This window comes from Drosophila arizonae, chromosome X (genome assembly GCF_054131065.1).
Source record: "Drosophila arizonae isolate 15081-1271.41 chromosome X, UAZ_ARI_1.0, whole genome shotgun sequence".
NCBI classification, from domain to species: domain Eukaryota; kingdom Metazoa; phylum Arthropoda; class Insecta; order Diptera; family Drosophilidae; genus Drosophila; species Drosophila arizonae.
Genome location: NC_142927.1, coordinates 14965281 through 14985282, shown reverse-complemented (window position 1 = coordinate 14985282; position 20002 = coordinate 14965281). Strand labels below are relative to the sequence as shown.

Sequence of the window (20002 nt, the reverse complement as noted above, 5' to 3'; positions counted from 1 at the left end):
TGGCTTGAGACCGCGTTCGAAGCCATTATTGACAGTGGCAACAAGCTTCTTGTGTTTCTTTATCGAACGCAGCATTACTTTTTTTGTGACGTTCGTGTTATTGACACTGTCTTCTCCCATAACCACCGAGTTCAACTCACTGTTACGTGGACGTCCCTGCAATAAGAATCAATGGTAGCTGGCGCATTGACACAAAAAGGAAAACTTACCCGCCGACGCGGTAGAGTACGTTCTGGTGGTTCGGAAACTGCTCCTGCAATAGATGGAGCCGGTTCAGCGCTAGTAGCACTGGCAGCAGAAACCGCTGTTGGGAGACAAAATATGTAAAATGTATCCATATATTCAATAAATGTATACATATTAATTAAATCTCTAAATTTAACACTTACGTTGCATATTTTGGGCGGGAGAAACCCTTCCGTCGAGTATCTAAATTAATTCACATTTACATTTAGTTAATATTCGAAAATGTAAAAATGTAAAAAATATAAAAAATTACCGATTGAGCTTTTAAATTTCGTTTTCCCATTTTATTGTAAGACGGTTAACTTTTACAATATATTTGAAGCTATATCAGCATATTTGAGTTGACATACAAGTGTGACATCAACCACGCAGACTACTAGATTGTTTGATGCTGAGCAAGGCACGAACATATTTCAGAGGTGCGCAAGCGAAATTTCGTTATCGGATTTTAAAAGAACTAGTTCGATTTTTATACCCTGAACCCATTGAAAATGGGAAGTCAGGGTATAATGGTTTTGTGAAAAGTATGTAACAGGCAGAAGGAATCATCGCAGACCCCATAAAGTATATATGTATATTCTTGATCAGGATGACGAGCTGAGTCGATGTAGCCCTGTCCGTCTGTCCGTCCGTCCGTCCGTCCGTCCGTATGAGCAAAAGGATCTCAGAAGATATAAGAGCTAGAGAGCTGAAATTTGGCATGCATACTATAGGCAGTACAAGTTTATCTTATTTTTTCGATAACTCGTCCAATAACTTTTTTATCGAGAATAATCGAAAAATCGACATTGTTTTTCAGCCTAATTTGAACACTTTTAGACCTGGAGACTTAAAATTTGCGTTGTATATAAAGTTAATGGATACAAAGATTTTTCAATCTACAGAGTTTATATACCACGCCCCCTTCGCCTTCAATTTGCAAAAAACGCATTTCAAGTACTAGAGACTTGTGCTTTGGAATGAGCACACATTTTAACCATATGATTACGCTCTGAAAGTTTCAATAAGATTGTATGTCTATAAAAGAAATTATTCAAGAAATAAATTCTCATAATATTCCTCACATTGCAGCGCAGCCCAAGCGCAGCCGGTTCAGGGTATCTCCTAGTCGAGCAGTCTCGACTGGAGCCTTCTTACTTGTTTTTTTTTCTGAAGTATTATTAAATAAATTTAACAATATATTTTATTAGCAAATTTTTATTTTTTATTTAATCCTACTTAAATATATTTTCCCAATTTCTCGCTTCGAATTTCTGCTCTCTAGTCAAAGTGAAAGCAGAAATTTAAAGCGAGCAGTTGAGAAAAGTAACTTTCAAATTTATTAGCTACAAATTTCGGCCTACTTGATATTTGTACCCTTTTTTCTTCTGATTGATTACAGTGTCTTAACACTTTCAGCTACCAATTTTTTATTTTATTTATTTTTTATTTTTTCCATAATTTAATATATGCCAATGAATATGTTCAACCCAAGCACAGCACAATACTAAATGGCATTTGATATAGCGCAACATATTTTTGCATCCCCATCAAAAATGTGTAAATATTATTTTGCCAACAGTTAATTGCCTCTAATTTGCATGCTATAAACTGTTGGCCAATGTCCATGGGCCAATTTCATATAGCTTTTGGATAGTGCAGGCAACAGCAAACGTTCTACGACTAAAATGTGAAGTCTATAATTTAATTTTGCAAATTTATGACATCTGACTGTCACATAATGCAATCAAGAAAAAGTTCTTTATATTTTGGCTGCTCAAAGCCAAGTGTCAACTGGGCTTAGGCTGCTCAAATTGTTTTGGATGCAAAGCCATAAATAAACTCAGCCCGTGTGCGAGGGTCAGTCAATGCTGTAAATGTTTTATATGCATATTGCCTCTATGTATATTAAAAACAAAAAACGAATGAAAAACAATAAACTAATATGTATTAAATTGGCAACATAAATCGTGAATGTGTACCCCACCCACTACGCCCCCTTCCAGGCACCTCTGTGAATTGTGTATAAAACCATTCGGATTCACATCTAAAAACTCTCGAGCGCGGCGCAAGGGCCACTTGAAGGCTGGCGCATTGTTCTATTAACTCATGTGTGGGATCATAAATTTTACAGCCTGTAAATAAATAACAAAAAAAAAAAGCACCGAAAATTTTGGAGCCACACAAAAAAAAACGGACTTTGAGCAGCAGCAGAAAAAAAAATGAAGTAAAAAAAATAGAAAAACAACAACAGAAAGAAAAGAAAATGTTCTACAATATAAAAATAGTCATAAATATTTGTGCCATTATGCGATGTGGACCGCTTCAAGTGGTCGCTGTGTCTGGCGGTGTGAGTGTGCATGTGTGTGAGTGTGTATGTGTGTGTGTGTGTGCAGCAAATAGCTAAATAATTCGCTATGGTAGCTGGGGACACATTCAGCTGACATCCCTCAGCTCACATTTTGTAAAATGCGTTGAAAATTGCCCGAGGACAAATAGCGCGATAAAACAGTCAACGTTTATTGTTATTATTGCTGTTAGTATTGTTGTTATTGTAGGTGTTGTTGTTAATGTTGTTGTTGTTGCTATTTTTGTTGTCCAGCTGCGTTGCTGTCAACTTTTTGGTATTCCACTTGATTTTTGTGTGCTAACTGAAAGAACTAAGAATCATAGAACAATTTGAACGCTGTGACAACCAGCTAAGTGTATGTGTGTGTGTGTCCTTAAGTGTGTATGTAAGTATGTGAGATAAGATAAATTGATTAACAGCAAAGTTAATATGGAAGCTTTAGCCATATAAAGGAAAATATGTATGTAGTAATATAAGTAGAAGATATAGTAGTAGCATTATTAATGGCATTAGGCGCTCATAAAAATAAAAACAGCGCACATAATTTGGCAGTAGTATGAATATTATTAGTCGAATAAATAGTAGTAGAAGTATATAGTCTAGTAGTAGTAGTAGCAATAGTAGTAGAAAAAGTAATAGTTGCAGTAGTAAATAATAGATAAATGTAGTAGACAATATTATTGATCTAGTAGTAGTTGCAGTAGTCTATAATAAAGATATAGTAGTACAAGTGGTGGTAGTAAATAATATAGTAGAAGAAGTATAGAAGTAGAAGTAGTTGCAGTAGTAGGCATTAGTAAGGGTAGTAGAACACATTGATACGCTTAGAGGTGACTGCAGTACTAAATATTAGTAGTCTCGCTAGTGAATAGAAGTAGAAGTAGTACTACTTGCAGTAGTAAATAATATGGAAATTGTAGTCGACTTGGTAGTGGTAAAAAGTAGTAAATAATATTGAAAAAGTAGTAGAAATAGTGGTGGTAAATAGTAGCTAATAATATTAAAATAGTAGTAGAAGTGATGGTGGTAGAAGTAGTACTAGTTTGAATGGTAGTACTATTACAAGGGTTTGCACTACTAAAAAGTAGTAGAAATAGTAGTCTTTGCAGTAATTAATAATATAGAAATAATAGTAGAAACGGTGGTGGTGAATAGTAGTTAATAATATTGAAATAGTAGTAAAAGTAGTGCTGCTTAATAGTAGTAAGTAAAATAGAAATATTAGCACAAATAATACTAGTTGTAGTAGTAAACTATACTTAGGGCAATCAAAAATAGTAATAGAATTAGAAGGGTTTGCACCACTAAATAGTAGTAGTTTGGTTAAATAGTAGTAGAAATAGTAGTATTTGCAGTAGTAAGTAATAATAGTGAATTTCGGATTTAACTGAAAGCTCTAAAAGCTTAGCTATAGACTTAAAATGCGAGTAGAGTTTAATAAAATATAATTCTCATTGCCTGAACTCCTCAAATAAAAGTGATTTTAAGACACGTAAAGTGGTCACCCGCATATCAATCCGTATGAATGCTGTGATCTCTTAAGCTACAAAAGTAAACCCCTTCAAAAATTGAAATATGTATTCAAAATACATATATTTTTAAATACACATACCTGTATATTAAATACTGAATATACTCAAGCATATTCAGGTCCTCATTCTCTAGGGGAACACAAAAGCTGTAGATATCATACCACATTCCTAGCATTTCTATGATGATAGCACAGATTACTTCTGATATCGGAAGGATAGACATTACCTACTATATATGTATGTGCAAACATATATCTACATATATTAGACTCTACTGAATTTTGTATTAAAAAAGTGCATCCGGAGTGAAAGTTCTTTAATATTGTTTTTATCGTTGTCAAAATAAAAGCAGCAACATTATTTTATAGTCGAGCTAGAAACAATGTTGGCTGCTGGCTCGTAAAATCGCGAGCAACTCAATAGAGTGGAAGGCTTATGAACTGCTGGCTGTTGAGCGTGGCAAGCCATCATTCACAGCCATTTCAGCTGAGTCGTTGACTAAATCACGAAACGAATTCAAGTTTCAATCAAATGAGCACAGCTCCGAGTGCTTCGAAGTACCCATTGAGCGCTCGCAATCAGGACGCATTGAACGTAAATCAGTTGAGTAATTACTCCGGCTGCCAGGCGTTTTGTGAGAGAAACTGTCCTGTGTTAGTTTATCGTGGCACATTTTAAATACATTTGTGCTCATCCATCTTCAATGGAATATGCTAATTACTCATACTAATTATTTGGCTGGATGAATTGCGTTTACTCTGTTGATTTATTATTCCGCATCGCAGATGAATGCCCGGGCCAAGCCTTTTGTGCGGCAAGCGAAGAGGCACAAGCGTGGCTGTGGGGCGTGGCTAAATGCTGTTCATTCAATTATTAATATCAATTCCATTTAGGGCTAAACGCCTCGCAATCGTTTCGTCCTTTGTTTACGATTGCTTTCAACTTTAATGAAATCCCCGCTTGACAAAGGTTCAATGCAAGATTGATTGAAAACCATTTTGAAATGGCAGCCAGAACGAGACGGGCACCGGCAAAGGAGACTGCGTGGGCATGGACATGGACATGGACGTGGGTGTGGGTGTGGGTGTGGGTGTGGGTGTGGGCGTGGGCATGGGCGTGCCCATAATTATGCGCATAAATTAGTCGAAAGGCAGAGCATTTAGAGACAGAGTCTAGCTTAAGCTGTGGCAGCTCAGCGCAGCCATACTCTCACAACAATAACTTACAAGAAAGAGAGGGGGGGTGGGAATGGGGAGGTAGGTGCGGGGGGACGACCTTCAAGTACTAAAACTAAAAAGCTGCCCAAAAGTCGCGACCGAAAGTTTTCTTAATCTCGGCAACATGCGCGCTCATCGTTGGCATGGCGAGCGAGCGAGAGTACTTTGCGAAAATTACGCGAATTATTAAAATGATTAAAATTAGGAAATTACGAAATTATGAAATTAGAAAGCGCCAAGAGTTGATTAGGTTTGGCCTTAGATCTGGCTTTGATTGCCCGGTGCGGTCTCACCTGCCAAGTCAATTGGCTGTCAATTGATGGGGCCTGGCCTGGTGGGGGCTGCGTGGGGGCTGCGTGGGAACATTGTCAACACGTTGCCATCATAAATCCGAGGCGAACCAAATTGGGTTAGTGCTCTGCCTCGGCCTCTGCCTCGGCCTCGGCGTCGGCGCTGGCGCTGGCTGGGCCATCAAATTATATTAGGCAAATGTGCAGAGGCAGTCCTGGCGCTTTTATGCCTCAGCTCGGATAACATTTCATGAATAAAATCCATTGCCAGACACTCTAATGGCCGTCAGATAAAGTCCAACATGATGCATGCGCCACACACCATTTCACATTCAAGCACCATACATATATGCACGTGTCTGAGTGTGTGGGTGTGTGCGTGTTGCTACGAATGTAATGTATCAAATTTGCATGCGACTAGCTCACAGCTCTGAAAGCGTCTCCCGAAATTTGGCCAAGAGCTGAAGAATAGCACTTGAAGCACTTAATAAGCATCTGTGCATCGCATTTAGATTTTAGAGTCTGTTAACTCAGCTCCATTCCATGCAGGTTTATGGCAGGGAATAATCGATAGGCATTGATCATTATGCGAAACGGAGCTCTTAAATCGATAATTGAAGCCTGAAGATAATTTCATTCACGCACTTTCCAGCTCAATTTCGATGGCCATTACAGATTATTTACTTGATTAGCCAATAAGCTGGAGCAAGCTTGAAGCATGAGATACTTGTACTTAGTATAAGCCTTATATGTATTTGTACTGAAAAGCTAAGAAATATATATACATATATATATTATATATCACTTAGTTAAATACATATATTATATTGTATATAACTTGATAAGGATAAGTCTTCGTTTTTCTGCTGTTTCTATAAACTGGAAAATAACCAGAAAAACGGCATACGAATGCTATAGCACCATAGCTGGCAAATATCTATTATTAGCTATTAGTTTCTATTATCACAGATACAGGCAACACTTAAGAAGGGCGAACAGGTCATTTCAGGCAAAATCAAACACAGTGGAATCCTGTTATAGGGACGCTCAAGGGACCGTCGTTACACACGGAAGACGCTATAACCGTAAAGGTCTCTTAAGTCGTCATAACCGGATACTGCTGTACTTTACAATTTAACTTTCAATATATCTTGCTAAAGCTGAACAATTACAGACTTCAAATTCGTCTATCATTAATAAATCTACTAGAGTTACCTTTCTTTGAAACTCAGTTTTATATAGACGCCAAGCCGAAGACCTCAATTGCCTGTGCTTAGTTCTTAAGTTAATCTCAGTTTTAGATATCTTCAATCTCTAATAAATAATAAATAAATACTGTAAATATAAACCCATTTGAGTGCTCTCTTGAGTATCCTTGAAATGCTTGGCCGTAATACAGCCACACCACATTCTAGCTTAAGTTGTCGACATCTATAAGAAAATCTCATGTATGCTCATCACAATCAATTGCATTTCAGGTACATCTACGTGTGCCATGCACCGATGGCACGCACCTGGTGCACGATGCCGCGCGTGAAGCGGTGCACCTTCTACATTGCGTTGCTGGCATTTCTGCACCAGCTGCCGCGCTTCTTCGACCGCACCTATATACCCGTTCAGATCGAGTGGAACGGCAACGAGACAGAGGTGTGCCACCTGGAGACGTCGCTCTGGGTGCACGATTACATCGGCGTCGATCTGTACTACACCAGCTACTATCTGTTCCGGGTGCTATTCGTGAATCTGCTGCCGTGCATCATTTTGGTGACCCTGAACATTTTGTTGTTTGCGGCGCTGCGGCAGGCGCAGGAGCGGCGCAAGCTGCTCTTCCGCGAGAACCGCAAGAAGGAGTGCAAAAAGCTGAGAGACTCCAACTGCACCACCCTCATGCTGATTGTGGTTGTGTCTGTCTTTCTGATTGCCGAAATACCCATTGCCGTGGTCACCTCCATGCACATCGTCAGCTCGCTGATCATCGAGTTCCTCGACTATGGCATCGCCAACGTATTCATTCTGCTGACCAACTTCTTTCTGGTGCTCAGCTATCCGATCAACTTTGGCATCTACTGCGGCATGTCGCGCCAGTTTCGCGAGACCTTCAAGGAGATCTTCATGGGTCGCATGGCCGGCAAGAAGGACAGCTCGTCGAAGTACTCGATCGTGAATGGCCCACGCACCTGCACCAACACCAACGAGACTGTCCTCTAGTAATTGGTGATGTTGGTGCCGCGGCGTGGCAGCAGCGATCAGCATCGCAGCGCAGCGGTCTGTACGTGCAACGCCGCCGCCGCCGCTGCCTCTGCCGCAGTCGCAGCCGCAGCCGCTGCCGATGGCTCCGGCTTAAGCGCGTCGGAGGCAATCAGCAAAGCGCCGCAGCATCAGCATCAGCATCTACATCATCAACATCATCATCATCATTTTCAGCAGCGTCGCACGAGCAACATGGAAATCATAGCCGAGGAGCGAATTGTCTAAGAAAAATGAGATTTGTGAAAATATAGAGAGGGGGAGAGAGAGAGGGAAAATAAATAAACAAAAAGTGCGAATACTCTGGTTTCAAACCAACTCTAATAACAAATAAAAGCGATAAAGTACCATTTGGTTAGTTAGGTACTAGTTGAGCCAACCGAACAGCAGCAGCGAGATATCTGACTATGGGAAATGGAATGGACTCTACTGATGGGATAACCAGCTAAACTAAATACCAATACTAATGCCATAAACAATTTTGATCACTGTTTAATACAAAAAGAAAATTTCTACTATTCAAGTGCAACAAGTACAGATCTTATAGACGTTCAATGTTTGTTCTAGTTGACATAGGGATAAAAATAAAAATGAAAATAATTAAGTTAGAAACCTATTGCCGTGTGTATTATTGAATGTGTATCACGTATAAAAATAAAAAATAAAAACAAGTAAGAACGTTGCAGTCGGGCGATACCGATTGCAGAAGACTCATTCACAGCCCAAACGCTGTCAACCAGAGTATATAGTGCAATTTTCAAGTCTAGTGCGCAACAAAAAACAGGGCATGATCCCATTTAAAATGGGAAAATCATCGATAGCTATTGCTATGATCATTGCATAATTGCATTCAAATTACATGCATATGTATATAATTTATACAATTTTGACTTTTAATAATATACATGTATTTATATCCATATATTGGATACCGGCTTCAAGCTAGCAGCAGATCAGCGCGATTTTACTATACATGTGCACACACTCATCGTCTATTCTATGCGTACAGACAGAAGCGCGCCTTTTCTCACATTCTTAGAATTTCGATTGATTTCTGGACTTTCTAGCCGTTACTGTAGTTTTGTCTGATGACGCTCTCTTATTAAGCTATTCTATTTTAGCAGCTGAGTGCTCGAGCAAAGCAATGGCGCGGGTGCTAAGGGCGACGCAAGTAACGTTAGAGTAGGGAGGTTCGAACCTCTACTATGTTTTTTTTTTTTTTTTTCATACATTTTTCGTTTTTTATAAAATAGATATTTTATTGGGAAGGTGCGAGCTTGACTGAATGGCACTTAATACTTTTCATTTTCTTAGTCGAATAATTTTATAAGTTTAAATTTGTTTCTTCTTAAATAGCCCTCAAATACATATATGCAAATACATACATATGTATATATGTAAGTCTGCACGCATAGCATCAAGCATTCCAGCCTTATACACGTGCTCATTTGTATGTGTGTATGTATGCACACATAAATGCGTACTCTAGCATATTCTAAGAATCTCGTTGCGATTGATTTGTCTTTGCATTGTTTTTGAATTTCCTCTGGCTTTTCTTTGCTATGTGGCGTCATAACAATAATGTGATTTCGTTTTAACTTCTATTGATCGAAACGACGCGGTGGTGCTGTAGGCTGAAGCGCCGACGACCATTATTTTAGCTATTTTGACAAACATGCTGTTTGGGTTGGGTGCGAGTTCAAATCCCGCGGAAAACACTTTTTTGTAAATTGCAAATTTTTGTTATTTTAGCTTCTTTTAAATTTTTTTAAATTCATAAAAATGTTTCCTTTTGTATTATGAATATCTATTAAGCTTATTTATATGTACAAATGCATAAATAGATGGCTGACGCATATAAATGTCGCGATACGGGCACTGTAAATGCCGATTGCCACGCCCCTAGTCGCCGTCGACTCCTCAATTTTAGCCAGTTCTTAGAACGAGTAACCGGTTACCTAAATGCAAAATTTGAATTCTTACGCTCAAAAAATGTGAAAATTACAGGGTATTTTTCGATATGCCACGCCCCTAAAGAGGCTTAAAAATTATTTTTGGGGCATCGATAGAGGAGGCTACCAGTAACTTAACTATCCAAATTTGAAGCTTCTAGCTCTTAAATTGTAGGAGATATAAACTTTTGCGGTTTGCCACGCCCCCTATGGGCGGACATATATCTACCATAGCTCGTTGGACTTGGGTGATCAACCCGCGTATATATACCAAATTTCAGATCTCTAGCATCAATAGTGCCTAAAATATAGCAGAATTCGAAAAATCACTATATCTTCAGGTCCGATTTGCCACGCCCCTAAGGGACGTAGATATATAATTTTTTCATCCATCTTCATAGAATTAAAACATTAGCTTACGTGCAAAATTTCAGCATTCTAGGTTTATAACTTTAGGAGATACAGTTTTGTCCGATTTGCCACGCCCCTAATGGGCGGAGATATATCCGCCATAGCTTGTGATCTTGGGTGGTTGGCGCCGACCTACATACCAAATTTCAGCTTTCTAGCTCTTCAACAAACATGATTTCTGGTATATCGGAAAATGCATTTTCCGATTTGCCACGCCCCTAGTGGGCGGATCGGGAAAATTTTAACACTTTATAAATCGGAGATATACACGAGTATGTGTTCCAAATTTCAAGTCTCTAGCTTCAATAGCGCCGAAATAGATTGCGTTCATACGGACAGACGGACAGACGGACAGACGGACAGACGGACAGACGGACAGACGGACAGACGGACGGACAGCAAGACGGACATTGCACAAAACCAATATACTCATTTCACTTTCGTGAATGAGTCTAATAAATTAAAACTAAAATAATCAAATAAAAAATCAAGAAAATAAAATTAACTTTAAATATAACTAAATAAATAATAAAATAAAAATTAAAACAAAAATATTTATAATACTACAAAGCGAATAAAACTGTAAATGTTTCACAATGCATTTCACTCTACTAGAAATGAAAAATAAATTGAAATAAAAATGTTTACGAAATAAAAACTGATCTACTTATATACATATATACACAAACCTTAGCTATGTACTTACATACAAACATATACATATGTGTATATACGTATAGCTTATCAGAAATCTTTTGAAATTCTTCAAAAATAGAGAACAAAATAAATATTTAAAATTAAGTTAAATTATTGTAATAAATAGAAAACAAAAATGAAATACAGGAATTAATTGACACGGAAGATGGAGGAGAAACCAAAAAGGAAAACAAACTGACCTATATATACATAGCTCTAATGTATTTACATCCGATAAAGTTTATTTTTGTGCGAGTTGTTGTCCAAACAAAACGAGAATCTAATTAAAGTTTAAGCACTAATCTGAACTAAGTTAAAAAAAAATAAATAAATAAATAAATAATTAAATACAAAACAAAAAAACCAACGAACGAAAATATTTCGCTGAAACTCATTTAAATTCGTAAACCTTTTGAGCCCCAAAGTTTCACGAATTTAAATGACAGTCAAAATATTTTCAAAGAAAAACGAATTTCGAAATTTGACAAACAATAAGTTTCACGAATACAAAATGGATGAAAGAAGGTATGGAAAAAAATAATATATATATATATATGAAATATAAATTAAAGATATATGTATGTGTACATATATGAATATCCAAACATATGTATGCATATACATATATGTATTCATTGATATTTAATAGTTATAGTAATTTTTTTTTTTTTTTTGCCTAGATACATATACATATATACACAAATACATACATACCTATATACATATATACATTTGTGTAAGTAAAAAAGCGATTCAATGTTGATATGTCTGTGTACAAGTACTTATTTTAAACAACAACAAATAAAACAACAAATTTCAAGTTTAAATGTTTTAAATGTATGTATTAGCGGTGTAAGAGAAAGTATAAATAAAAAAAATAAAAAAAAAAAAACTTCAAGTTTTCTGTCTGAATGGAAATAAATAAAAAATCTGTGTAAACTTTAAATTGTTTTGTATGCCTCATTGAAATAATCGGGAGGGCACTTACCTAGCCAAAAAGAATTCTCCTGCACTTAAAATAAGATATTAGCCCACAGCTAGCCTGTTACCGAGGATTATGCTCACCTACTCACAGATATCCAGCCAGTACTGAATTTATAGAAAATAGCAGAACATATTGATGATGCTCTCATGCCAAAGCTGAGTAGACAGGAAAGACTACTCAGATTATATAGCAGGCAGCAGAAGCTGTGGCACCTTGAGCTAAATATTTAATCCTGATCAGAAGGCGGATGAGCTGAGGTGGTATGGTCGTTTTTTTTTTTTTTTTTTTTTTTTAATTTTTGTATTTTAATTTTATTTATTTATTTTTTAATTAATTAACTATTTTTTCTTTTTTGCTGTTGAATAAGCATTTTTGTGTTTTTATTTATATTTGTATTTTCTTATTAGTTCTATTAAGCCTTATTTTCATTTTTAAATGGTTTTTAATTAGCTTTATTTATTTATTTACTTTTTATACCCTGAACCCATTGAAAATGGGAAATCAGGGTATAATGGTTTTGTTGAAATGTATGTAACAGGCAGAAGGAGGCGTGGCAGACCCCACAAAGTATATATATTCCGTCTGTCTGTCTGTCTGTCTGTCCGCCTGTCCGTCTGTCCGTCCGTCCGTCTGTCCGTATGTTTGAACGCGTCGATTTCCGAAGATATAAGAGCTAGAGACTTGAATTTTTTTTAAATGACCGTATATACAGCGCGGACGTCGAGTTTGCTTTTAAAATTCGATAAATCATCCCGAGTAAAAAATCATTATCGAGTAAAAACATTCAAGTTCAAATCAGATGCCACTATAGGTAATTGTGAATGATTTTTCTTTTTTTTTTTAATTTCTCAAATATTCAATACAATATGTAGATCACATGCTGAAAGTTTCATTAAATTCCGTTCAGTCAAAAATTAATAAAACATAATCAAATATTTGGCCAATTAACAAACGCACGTGCAGCAGCTTCAACAGCATCGTATGCGTGTGCACACATACATTCAAACTTCTTCTAGAAACATTCGTTGAATCACATCAGCTGTTAGTTTCGTTTAGTTTTGGTAGATGGCGCAGCAGCAGTGAATCTATTTGAGTTTTGCCAGCGCCACTAGCAGAAGTGAGGTGGCGTAGTGTGTTAGCTGCATGACGCTCGATCGAGAAGTCGCGGTTCGAATCCCGATCTCCCGATCGATGCAACTGATGTTAACTTTTTTAATTGTTTCGAAATATTTTTACATTTTATTAAATGAGTTTTATTTATATTTTTATTTTCGGGCAATAATTAAAGCCAATTTAAACAATATTACATCGTAGGCTTCTCATTATGTGGATAACGTAGATTGTTTACATAATATTGAATTAGCAGATTTTTGTCAAGAACCTTCAACTGCTGGGCAGTTATCAACTCTGGCAGTTTACGATTCTTAAATTTTACGGCAAACATAAGATCGTTTTCGTAAGGAAATGCGGCTAAGATCATTTCTGGCTTGAGACCGCGTTCGAAGCCATTATTGACAGTGGGAACAAGCTTTTTGTGTTTCTTTATCGAACGCAGCATTACTTTTTTTGTGACATTCGTGTTATTGACGCTGTCTTCTCCCATAACCACCGAGTTCAGCTGACTGTTACGTGGACGTCCCTGCAATAAGAATCAATGGTAGCTGGCGCATTGACATAAAAAGGAAAACTTACCCGCCGACGCGGTAGAGTACGTTCTGGTGGTTCGGAAACTGCTCCTGCAATAGATGGAGCCGGTTCAGCGCTAGTAGCACTGGCAGCAGAAACCGCTGTTGGAAGACAAAATATGTAAAATGTATCCATATATTAAATAAATGTATACATATTAATTAAATATCTAAATTTAACACTTACGTTGCATATTCTTGTCGGGAGAAACCCTTCCGCCGAGTATCTAAATTAATTCACATTTAAATTAATTAATTAATTTACATTTAGTTAATATTCGAAAATGTAAAAATGTAAAAAATATAAAAAATTACCGATTGAGCTTTTAAATTTCGTTTTTCCATTTTATTGTAAGAGAGTTAATTTTTACAATATATTTGAAGCTATATCAGCATATTTGAGTTGACATACAAGTGTGACATCAACCACGCAGACTACTAGATTGTTTGATGCTGAGCAAGGCACGAACATATTTCAGAGGTGCGCAAGCGAACTTTCGTTATCGGATTTTAAAAGAACTAGTACTAGATTTTTATACCCTGAACCCATTGAAAATGGGAAGTCAGGGTATAATGGTTTTGTGAAAAGTATGTAACAGGCAGAAGGAATCATCGCAGACCCCATAAAGTATATATATTCTTGATCAGGATGACGAGCTGAGTCGATATAGCCCTGTCCGTCTGTCCGTCCGTCCGTCCGTATGAGCAAAAGGATCTCAGAAGATATAAGAGCTAGAGAGCTGAAATTTGGCATGCATACTCATGTATACCATAGGCAGTACAAGTTTATCTTATTTTTCGATAACTCGTCTAATAACTTTTTTATCGAGAATAATCGAAAAATCGACATTGTTTGTTCAGCCTAATTTGAACACTTTTAGACCTGGAGACTTCAAATTTGCGTTGTATATAAAGTTAATGGATACAAAGATTTTGCAATCTACAGAGTTTATATACCACGCCCCCTTCGCCACCAATTTGTAAAAAGTACTAGAGACTTGTGCTTTGGAATGTGCACACCATATTTAACCATATGATTACGCTCTGAAGTTTCAATAAGATTGTATGTCTATAAAAGAAATTATTCAAGAAATAAATTCTCATAATATTCCTCACATTGCAGCGCAGCCCAAGCGCAGCCGCTGCTAACTGCGCAGTCAGCAGAGCGCGTGCTTATAAGTGCATGTGTAGGTATGTGTGCATAAAAGAAGTCCAGAATGATTAGAATATTAGCTTGGAGGGTTCAGGGTATCTCCTAGTCGAGCAGTCTCGACTGGAGCCTTATTACTTGTTTTTTTTTTTATATTTTTGTAAAGTTATTTATTTATTTTTTTAGTTTGTTTATAATTTATTTATATATTTATTTATTTATTTATTTTTTTTTTTTTTGCTGATAAGTAACCAATTTTTTGTTTTATAATATTGTCTATTTATTTATTATTTATTATTATTTATTTATTTATTTATTTTTTTTTATTTTTTTTTTTTTTAATTTTTGAAACTCATTTTTAATTTTAAATGGTTTTCTAATTGCCATTTACATTTGCGCTAGACTATATTATTTTGTCAAGTAAGTAAGGCTGGGTGCACAGCTTAGACTCTGTAGCTGATCGATGACTCCGGCTGGAAGATGCTTTTTAACATAAACCCTTAAATATTAATCTCAGCTTGTTCTCCATTCTTGTTCTGATCAACTCAATGTGTTTTTAGAGACTATATACATATAATTATAGAAATGAATTCCGCTCGGACATCGTGTCAACGTACTTTTTCTTATGACTATAACGCCTTTATGAATGGTCCAATTCACTCACCAGTTTTCGAGAGATTTGAGATATTCCTTTGTTAATATTAGCTTAATATTCTAAATATTTTAAATATTTTTTAAGGTCAACTTGAGGACCCTAAGAGCAACAGAAAACAAACGTAGATTCATGTTCACAGATGAATAATATTTTTAATATCAGATACCTTCGTCCACTCTACCTTAAATATACATATATGATATAAAAACTATATTTAAATACATAAACGCCTCAATCAAGCTCTGAAAATATCAACTAGAATCCAAGTGATGCAATGAGGGCTAAAATTATCGCAAGACTCTCTGCAAAGCTCATTAAGCGACTCAAGTACCTAGCTTTGCCCCTGCCACTTTCATCACACTTCTTTTACTTCATCTTGTTAGACTCATTCACGAAAGTGAAATGAGTATATTGGTTTTGTGCAATGTCCGTCTTGCTGTCCGTCCGTCTGTCCGTCTGTCCGTCTGTCCGTCTGTCCGTCTGTCCGTCTGTCCGTCTGTCCGTATGAACGCAATCTATTTCGGCGCTATTGAAGCTAGAGACTTGAAATTTGGAACACATACTCGTGTATATCTCCGATTTATAAAGTGTTAAAATTTTCCCGATCCGCCCACTAGGGGCGTGGCAAATCGGAAAATGCATTTTCCGATATACCAGAAATCATGTTTGTTGAAGAGCTAGAAAGCTGAAATTTGGTATGTAGGTCGGCGCCAACCACCCAAGATCACAAGCTATGGCGGATATATCTCCGCCCATTAGGGGCGTGGCAAATCGGACAAAACTGTATCTCCTAAAGTTATAAACCTAGAATGCTGAAATTTTGCACGTAAGCTAATGTTTTAATTCTATGAAGATGGATGAAAAAATTATATATCTACGTCCCTTAGGGGCGTGGCAAATCGGACCTGAAGATATAGTGATTTTTCGAATTCTGCTATATTTTAGGCACTATTGATGCTAGAGATCTGAAATTTGGTATATATACGCGGGTTGATCACCCAAGTCCAACGAGCTATGGTAGATATATGTCCGCCCATAGGGGGCGTGGCAAACCGCAAAAGTTTATATCTCCTACAATTTAAGAGCTAGAAGCTTCAAATTTGGATAGTTAAGTTACTGGTAGCCTCCTCTATCGATGCCCCAAAAATAATTTTTAAGCCTCTTTAGGGGCGTGGCATATCGAAAAATACCCTGTAATTTTCACATTTTTTGAGCGTAAGAATTCAAATTTTGCATTTAGGTAACCGGTTACTCGTTCTAAGAACTGGCTAAAATTGAGGAGTCGACGGCGACTAGGGGCGTGGCAATCGGCATTTACAGTGCCCGTATCGCGACATTTATATGCGTCAGCCATCTATTTATGCATTTGTACATATAAATAAGCTTAATAGATATTCATAATACAAAAGGAAACATTTTTATGAATTTAAAAAAATTTAAAAGAAGCTAAAATAACAAAAATTTGCAATTTACAAAAAAGTGTTTTCCGCGGGATTTGAACTCGCACCCAACCCAAACAGCATGTTTGTCAAAATAGCTAAAATAATGGTCGTCGGCGCTTCAGCCTACAGCACCACCGCGTCGTTTCGATCAATAGAAGTTAAAACGAAATCACATTATTGTTATGACGCCACATAGCAAAGAAAAGCCAGAGGAAATTCAAAAACAATGCAAAGACAAATCAATCGCAACGAGATTCTTAGAATATGCTAGAGTACGCATTTATGTGTGCATACATACACACATACAAATGAGCACGTGTATAAGGCTGGAATGCTTGATGCTATGCGTGCAGACTTACATATATACATATGTATGTATTTGCATATATGTATTTGAGGGCTATTTAAGAAGAAACAAATTTAAACTTATAAAATTATTCGACTAAGAAAATGAAAAGTATTAAGTGCCATTCAGTCAAGCTCGCACCTTCCCAATAAAATATCTATTTTATAAAAAACGAAAAATGTATGAAAAAAAAAAAAAAAAAACATAGTAGAGGTTCGAACCTCCCTACTCTAACGTTACTTGCGTCGCCCTTAGCACCCGCGCCATTGCTTTGCTCGAGCACTCAGCTGCTAAAATAGAATAGCTTAATAAGAGAGCGTCATCAGACAAAACTACAGTAACGGCTAGAAAGTCCAGAAATCAATCGAAATTCTAAGAATGTGAGAAAAGGCGCGCTTCTGTCTGTACGCATAGAATAGACGATGAGTGTGTGCACATGTATAGTAAAATCGCGCTGATCTGCTGCTAGCTTGAAGCCGGTATCCAATATATGGATATAAATACATGTATATTATTAAAAGTCAAAATTGTATAAATTATATACATATGCATGTAATTTGAATGCAATTATGCAATGATCATAGCAATAGCTATCGATGATTTTCCCATTTTAAATGGGATCATGCCCTGTTTTTTGTTGCGCACTAGACTTGAAAATTGCACTATATACTCTGGTTGACAGCGTTTGGGCTGTGAATGAGTCTTCTGCAATCGGTATCGCCCGACTGCAACGTTCTTACTTGTTTTTTATAATTAATATGATATACAATATATATTTATATTAGTAATGTGCTCTACAGTCTATCACAAGTTAGTAGAGCTGACAGAGCGGCTGCTTGTGGCGACTGCGCTCGCAGCCGAAAGCACGCGCAAAGTGCTGGGAGCTGGCGACGGCATCGTTGACCCGCTGCCGACTGCTGCCGTGCTCGCTGGTGTCCTCAGGCTGCAGATCGTCGCGGCAGAAGAACTGGGCAAAGTTGAGGAAGAAGTGCTGCTGCACCGCCGTGCCACACCTGGCGCCGGTTGCCTCTTTGTGCTGGCAATGGGCCGTGAAGTAGCTGTCGTAGGCCAAGGAAAGTCCGTTCAGGTCGGCGAACTTCTCGTCGGCGATTTCGGCGTGGCGTCGCTTCAGGCAGCTCTTCTGGCTTGCGAAACGCGCATTCGAGGACAGGCGCTGCCTCTGCTGCCTGCTGGCCAGCTTGCCACGCCCATCGTACACCACTCCACTCAGATCGAAGCCGTGGGAGAGCTCGTGCGCCAGCAGGAAGCCGAGGCCGCTGTGCGTAAGCACCTTCGGCTGATGCGACCTGTACAGGTTGGCCGACAGCAGCGAGTGCGGCAGCACCACCAGATTGCGCGAGAAGAGAAAGAAGCACGAGGCATAGCTGCCAAAGCCGTCCAACTGCACCACAAACAGCCCGTCAGCTGCCTCGCCCTCAGCCCCCGCCGCCCAGCGCTGCGTCTGCCTCAATAGGGCCAACAGATTGCCGTAGTAGTCGTTGGCCCTCAGCTGCAGCTGGGCGTAGTGCGCCTCCAGCTGCTGCTGCTGCTGCTCCGGGCTGCCGCCGGGCAGCACGCCCACACGCAGCCGCATGCGCTGCAGCTTCTGCAGCAGGAAGCTCTGCGTGGCATTGTCGAACCGATTGCGATTGGCCTGCAGCTGCAGCTTGAACTGCTGGCGCAGCTGCTCGAACAGCTGGTGCATTGTGTCGTTCGTGTGGTGTCGCTGCGCGTGCGACACTTGCTGCTGCAGCAGCCACACGGCCGCATGCGTCAGCAGCTGGCGCGACTGAGCCGCGCACTGCTGCCGCCCGAACGCCGGCGCGGGCAGCTGCTGCAGCAGTCGCAGCAGCCGCAGCTGCAGATAGGCCGCCAGCAGCGGCGCCGGCTGCTCGGCCAGCAGCGCGGACACGCAGCTCAGATAGGCCGGCCGACGTGTGGCACTGGGCCTAGCACTGGCAGCTGGCAACGGCAGTAGCCAGAGCATCAGTGGCCTTCTCTGCTCCTGCTCCTGCTCCTGCTGCTGCGCACAGCGGCAGAGCTGCTGCTCCAGCCGGTGCAGCTGCTTCCACAGCCTGCGCTCGGCCACGCCCAGCGGCTGCAGCTCACGGTACAACTGCCTGAAGCTCGCGTGCGTCAGCATCTCATAGTCACCTGCATCGCTCAGGTAATCCTCCGGATTGGGCCACGGAAACTGCAGCTGCAGCAGCCGCTGCTCTGCATCGCTGAGCGCCTCCGCCTCCGCCTCCTCCTCCTCCTCTTCGTTCTCGTACTGCAGCAGCTCGCCCAAGCCGTAGGCCTTCAGCAGGTGTATCAACGCACTGCCATTCCCTCTCTCGCTCGCACTCGCACTTTCAGTCTCACTCTCAGTCTCTCCCCTGCTCCACTCGGCGAGCCAGCGCACAAACTGCGCCGCATCGTAGCGCTTGTCGAGGCGCCGGCAGGCAACATAGTTGTCGCGCAGCAGCTGCACGAAGCGCGGCTCCTGCGGCCCGGGCTGCTGCTCCAGCAGCTCCGACAGGCTTGCATGATACTCGTAGTCCAGCTGCTCCAGCTGGCTGGCATAGACGTCATCGGCATGCGCCAGCGACCAGCCCCCGCAGGCGTGCTCATAGAAGTCCACGCAGGCATCGGCGCTGGCATTCATGTGGCGCTGAATGTAGACGGGCAGCCGGGCATGGCTGGCGAGGATTGGCCGCCAGAGGCACTGGCTCAGGCACAGACTCAGGCCAAGCGGTAGCCACAGCTGCAGCTTGCACAGTTCACGTACGTTGAACATGGAATTCGCGTGAGAACTGCGCTAAATCGTTTGGCGATCG

At 39.5% G+C, this 20002-nt stretch overlaps 2 protein-coding genes across 2 annotated transcripts in view; one reads left to right on the top strand and one right to left on the bottom strand.

Annotated features, from left to right (window-relative positions):
• Positions 1-8745, top strand: part of SPR (G protein-coupled sex peptide receptor) — an 88461-nt gene extending 79716 nt beyond the window's left edge. The window contains exon 6 of the mRNA XM_089473456.1: positions 7093-8745. Coding sequence (XP_089329582.1) covers positions 7093-7822 — 730 coding nt within the window. The 3' untranslated portion in view covers positions 7823-8745. The remainder of the gene's footprint in view (positions 1-7092) is intronic.
• Positions 8746-15544: 6799 nt separating this feature from the next.
• Positions 15545-20002, bottom strand: frma (fra mauro). The gene has a single exon (XM_018004833.2). It carries the CDS (start codon positions 19960-19962, stop codon positions 17995-17997), a length of 1968 nt encoding a protein of 655 aa, XP_017860322.1. The 5' UTR covers positions 19963-20002; the 3' UTR covers positions 15545-17994.

What these genes read in the sequence shown, in the direction of transcription:
- frma (XM_018004833.2), bottom strand. Translation starts at nt 19,962, where the DNA reads ATGTTCAACGTACGTGAACTGTGCAAGCTGCAGCTGTGGCTACCGCTT.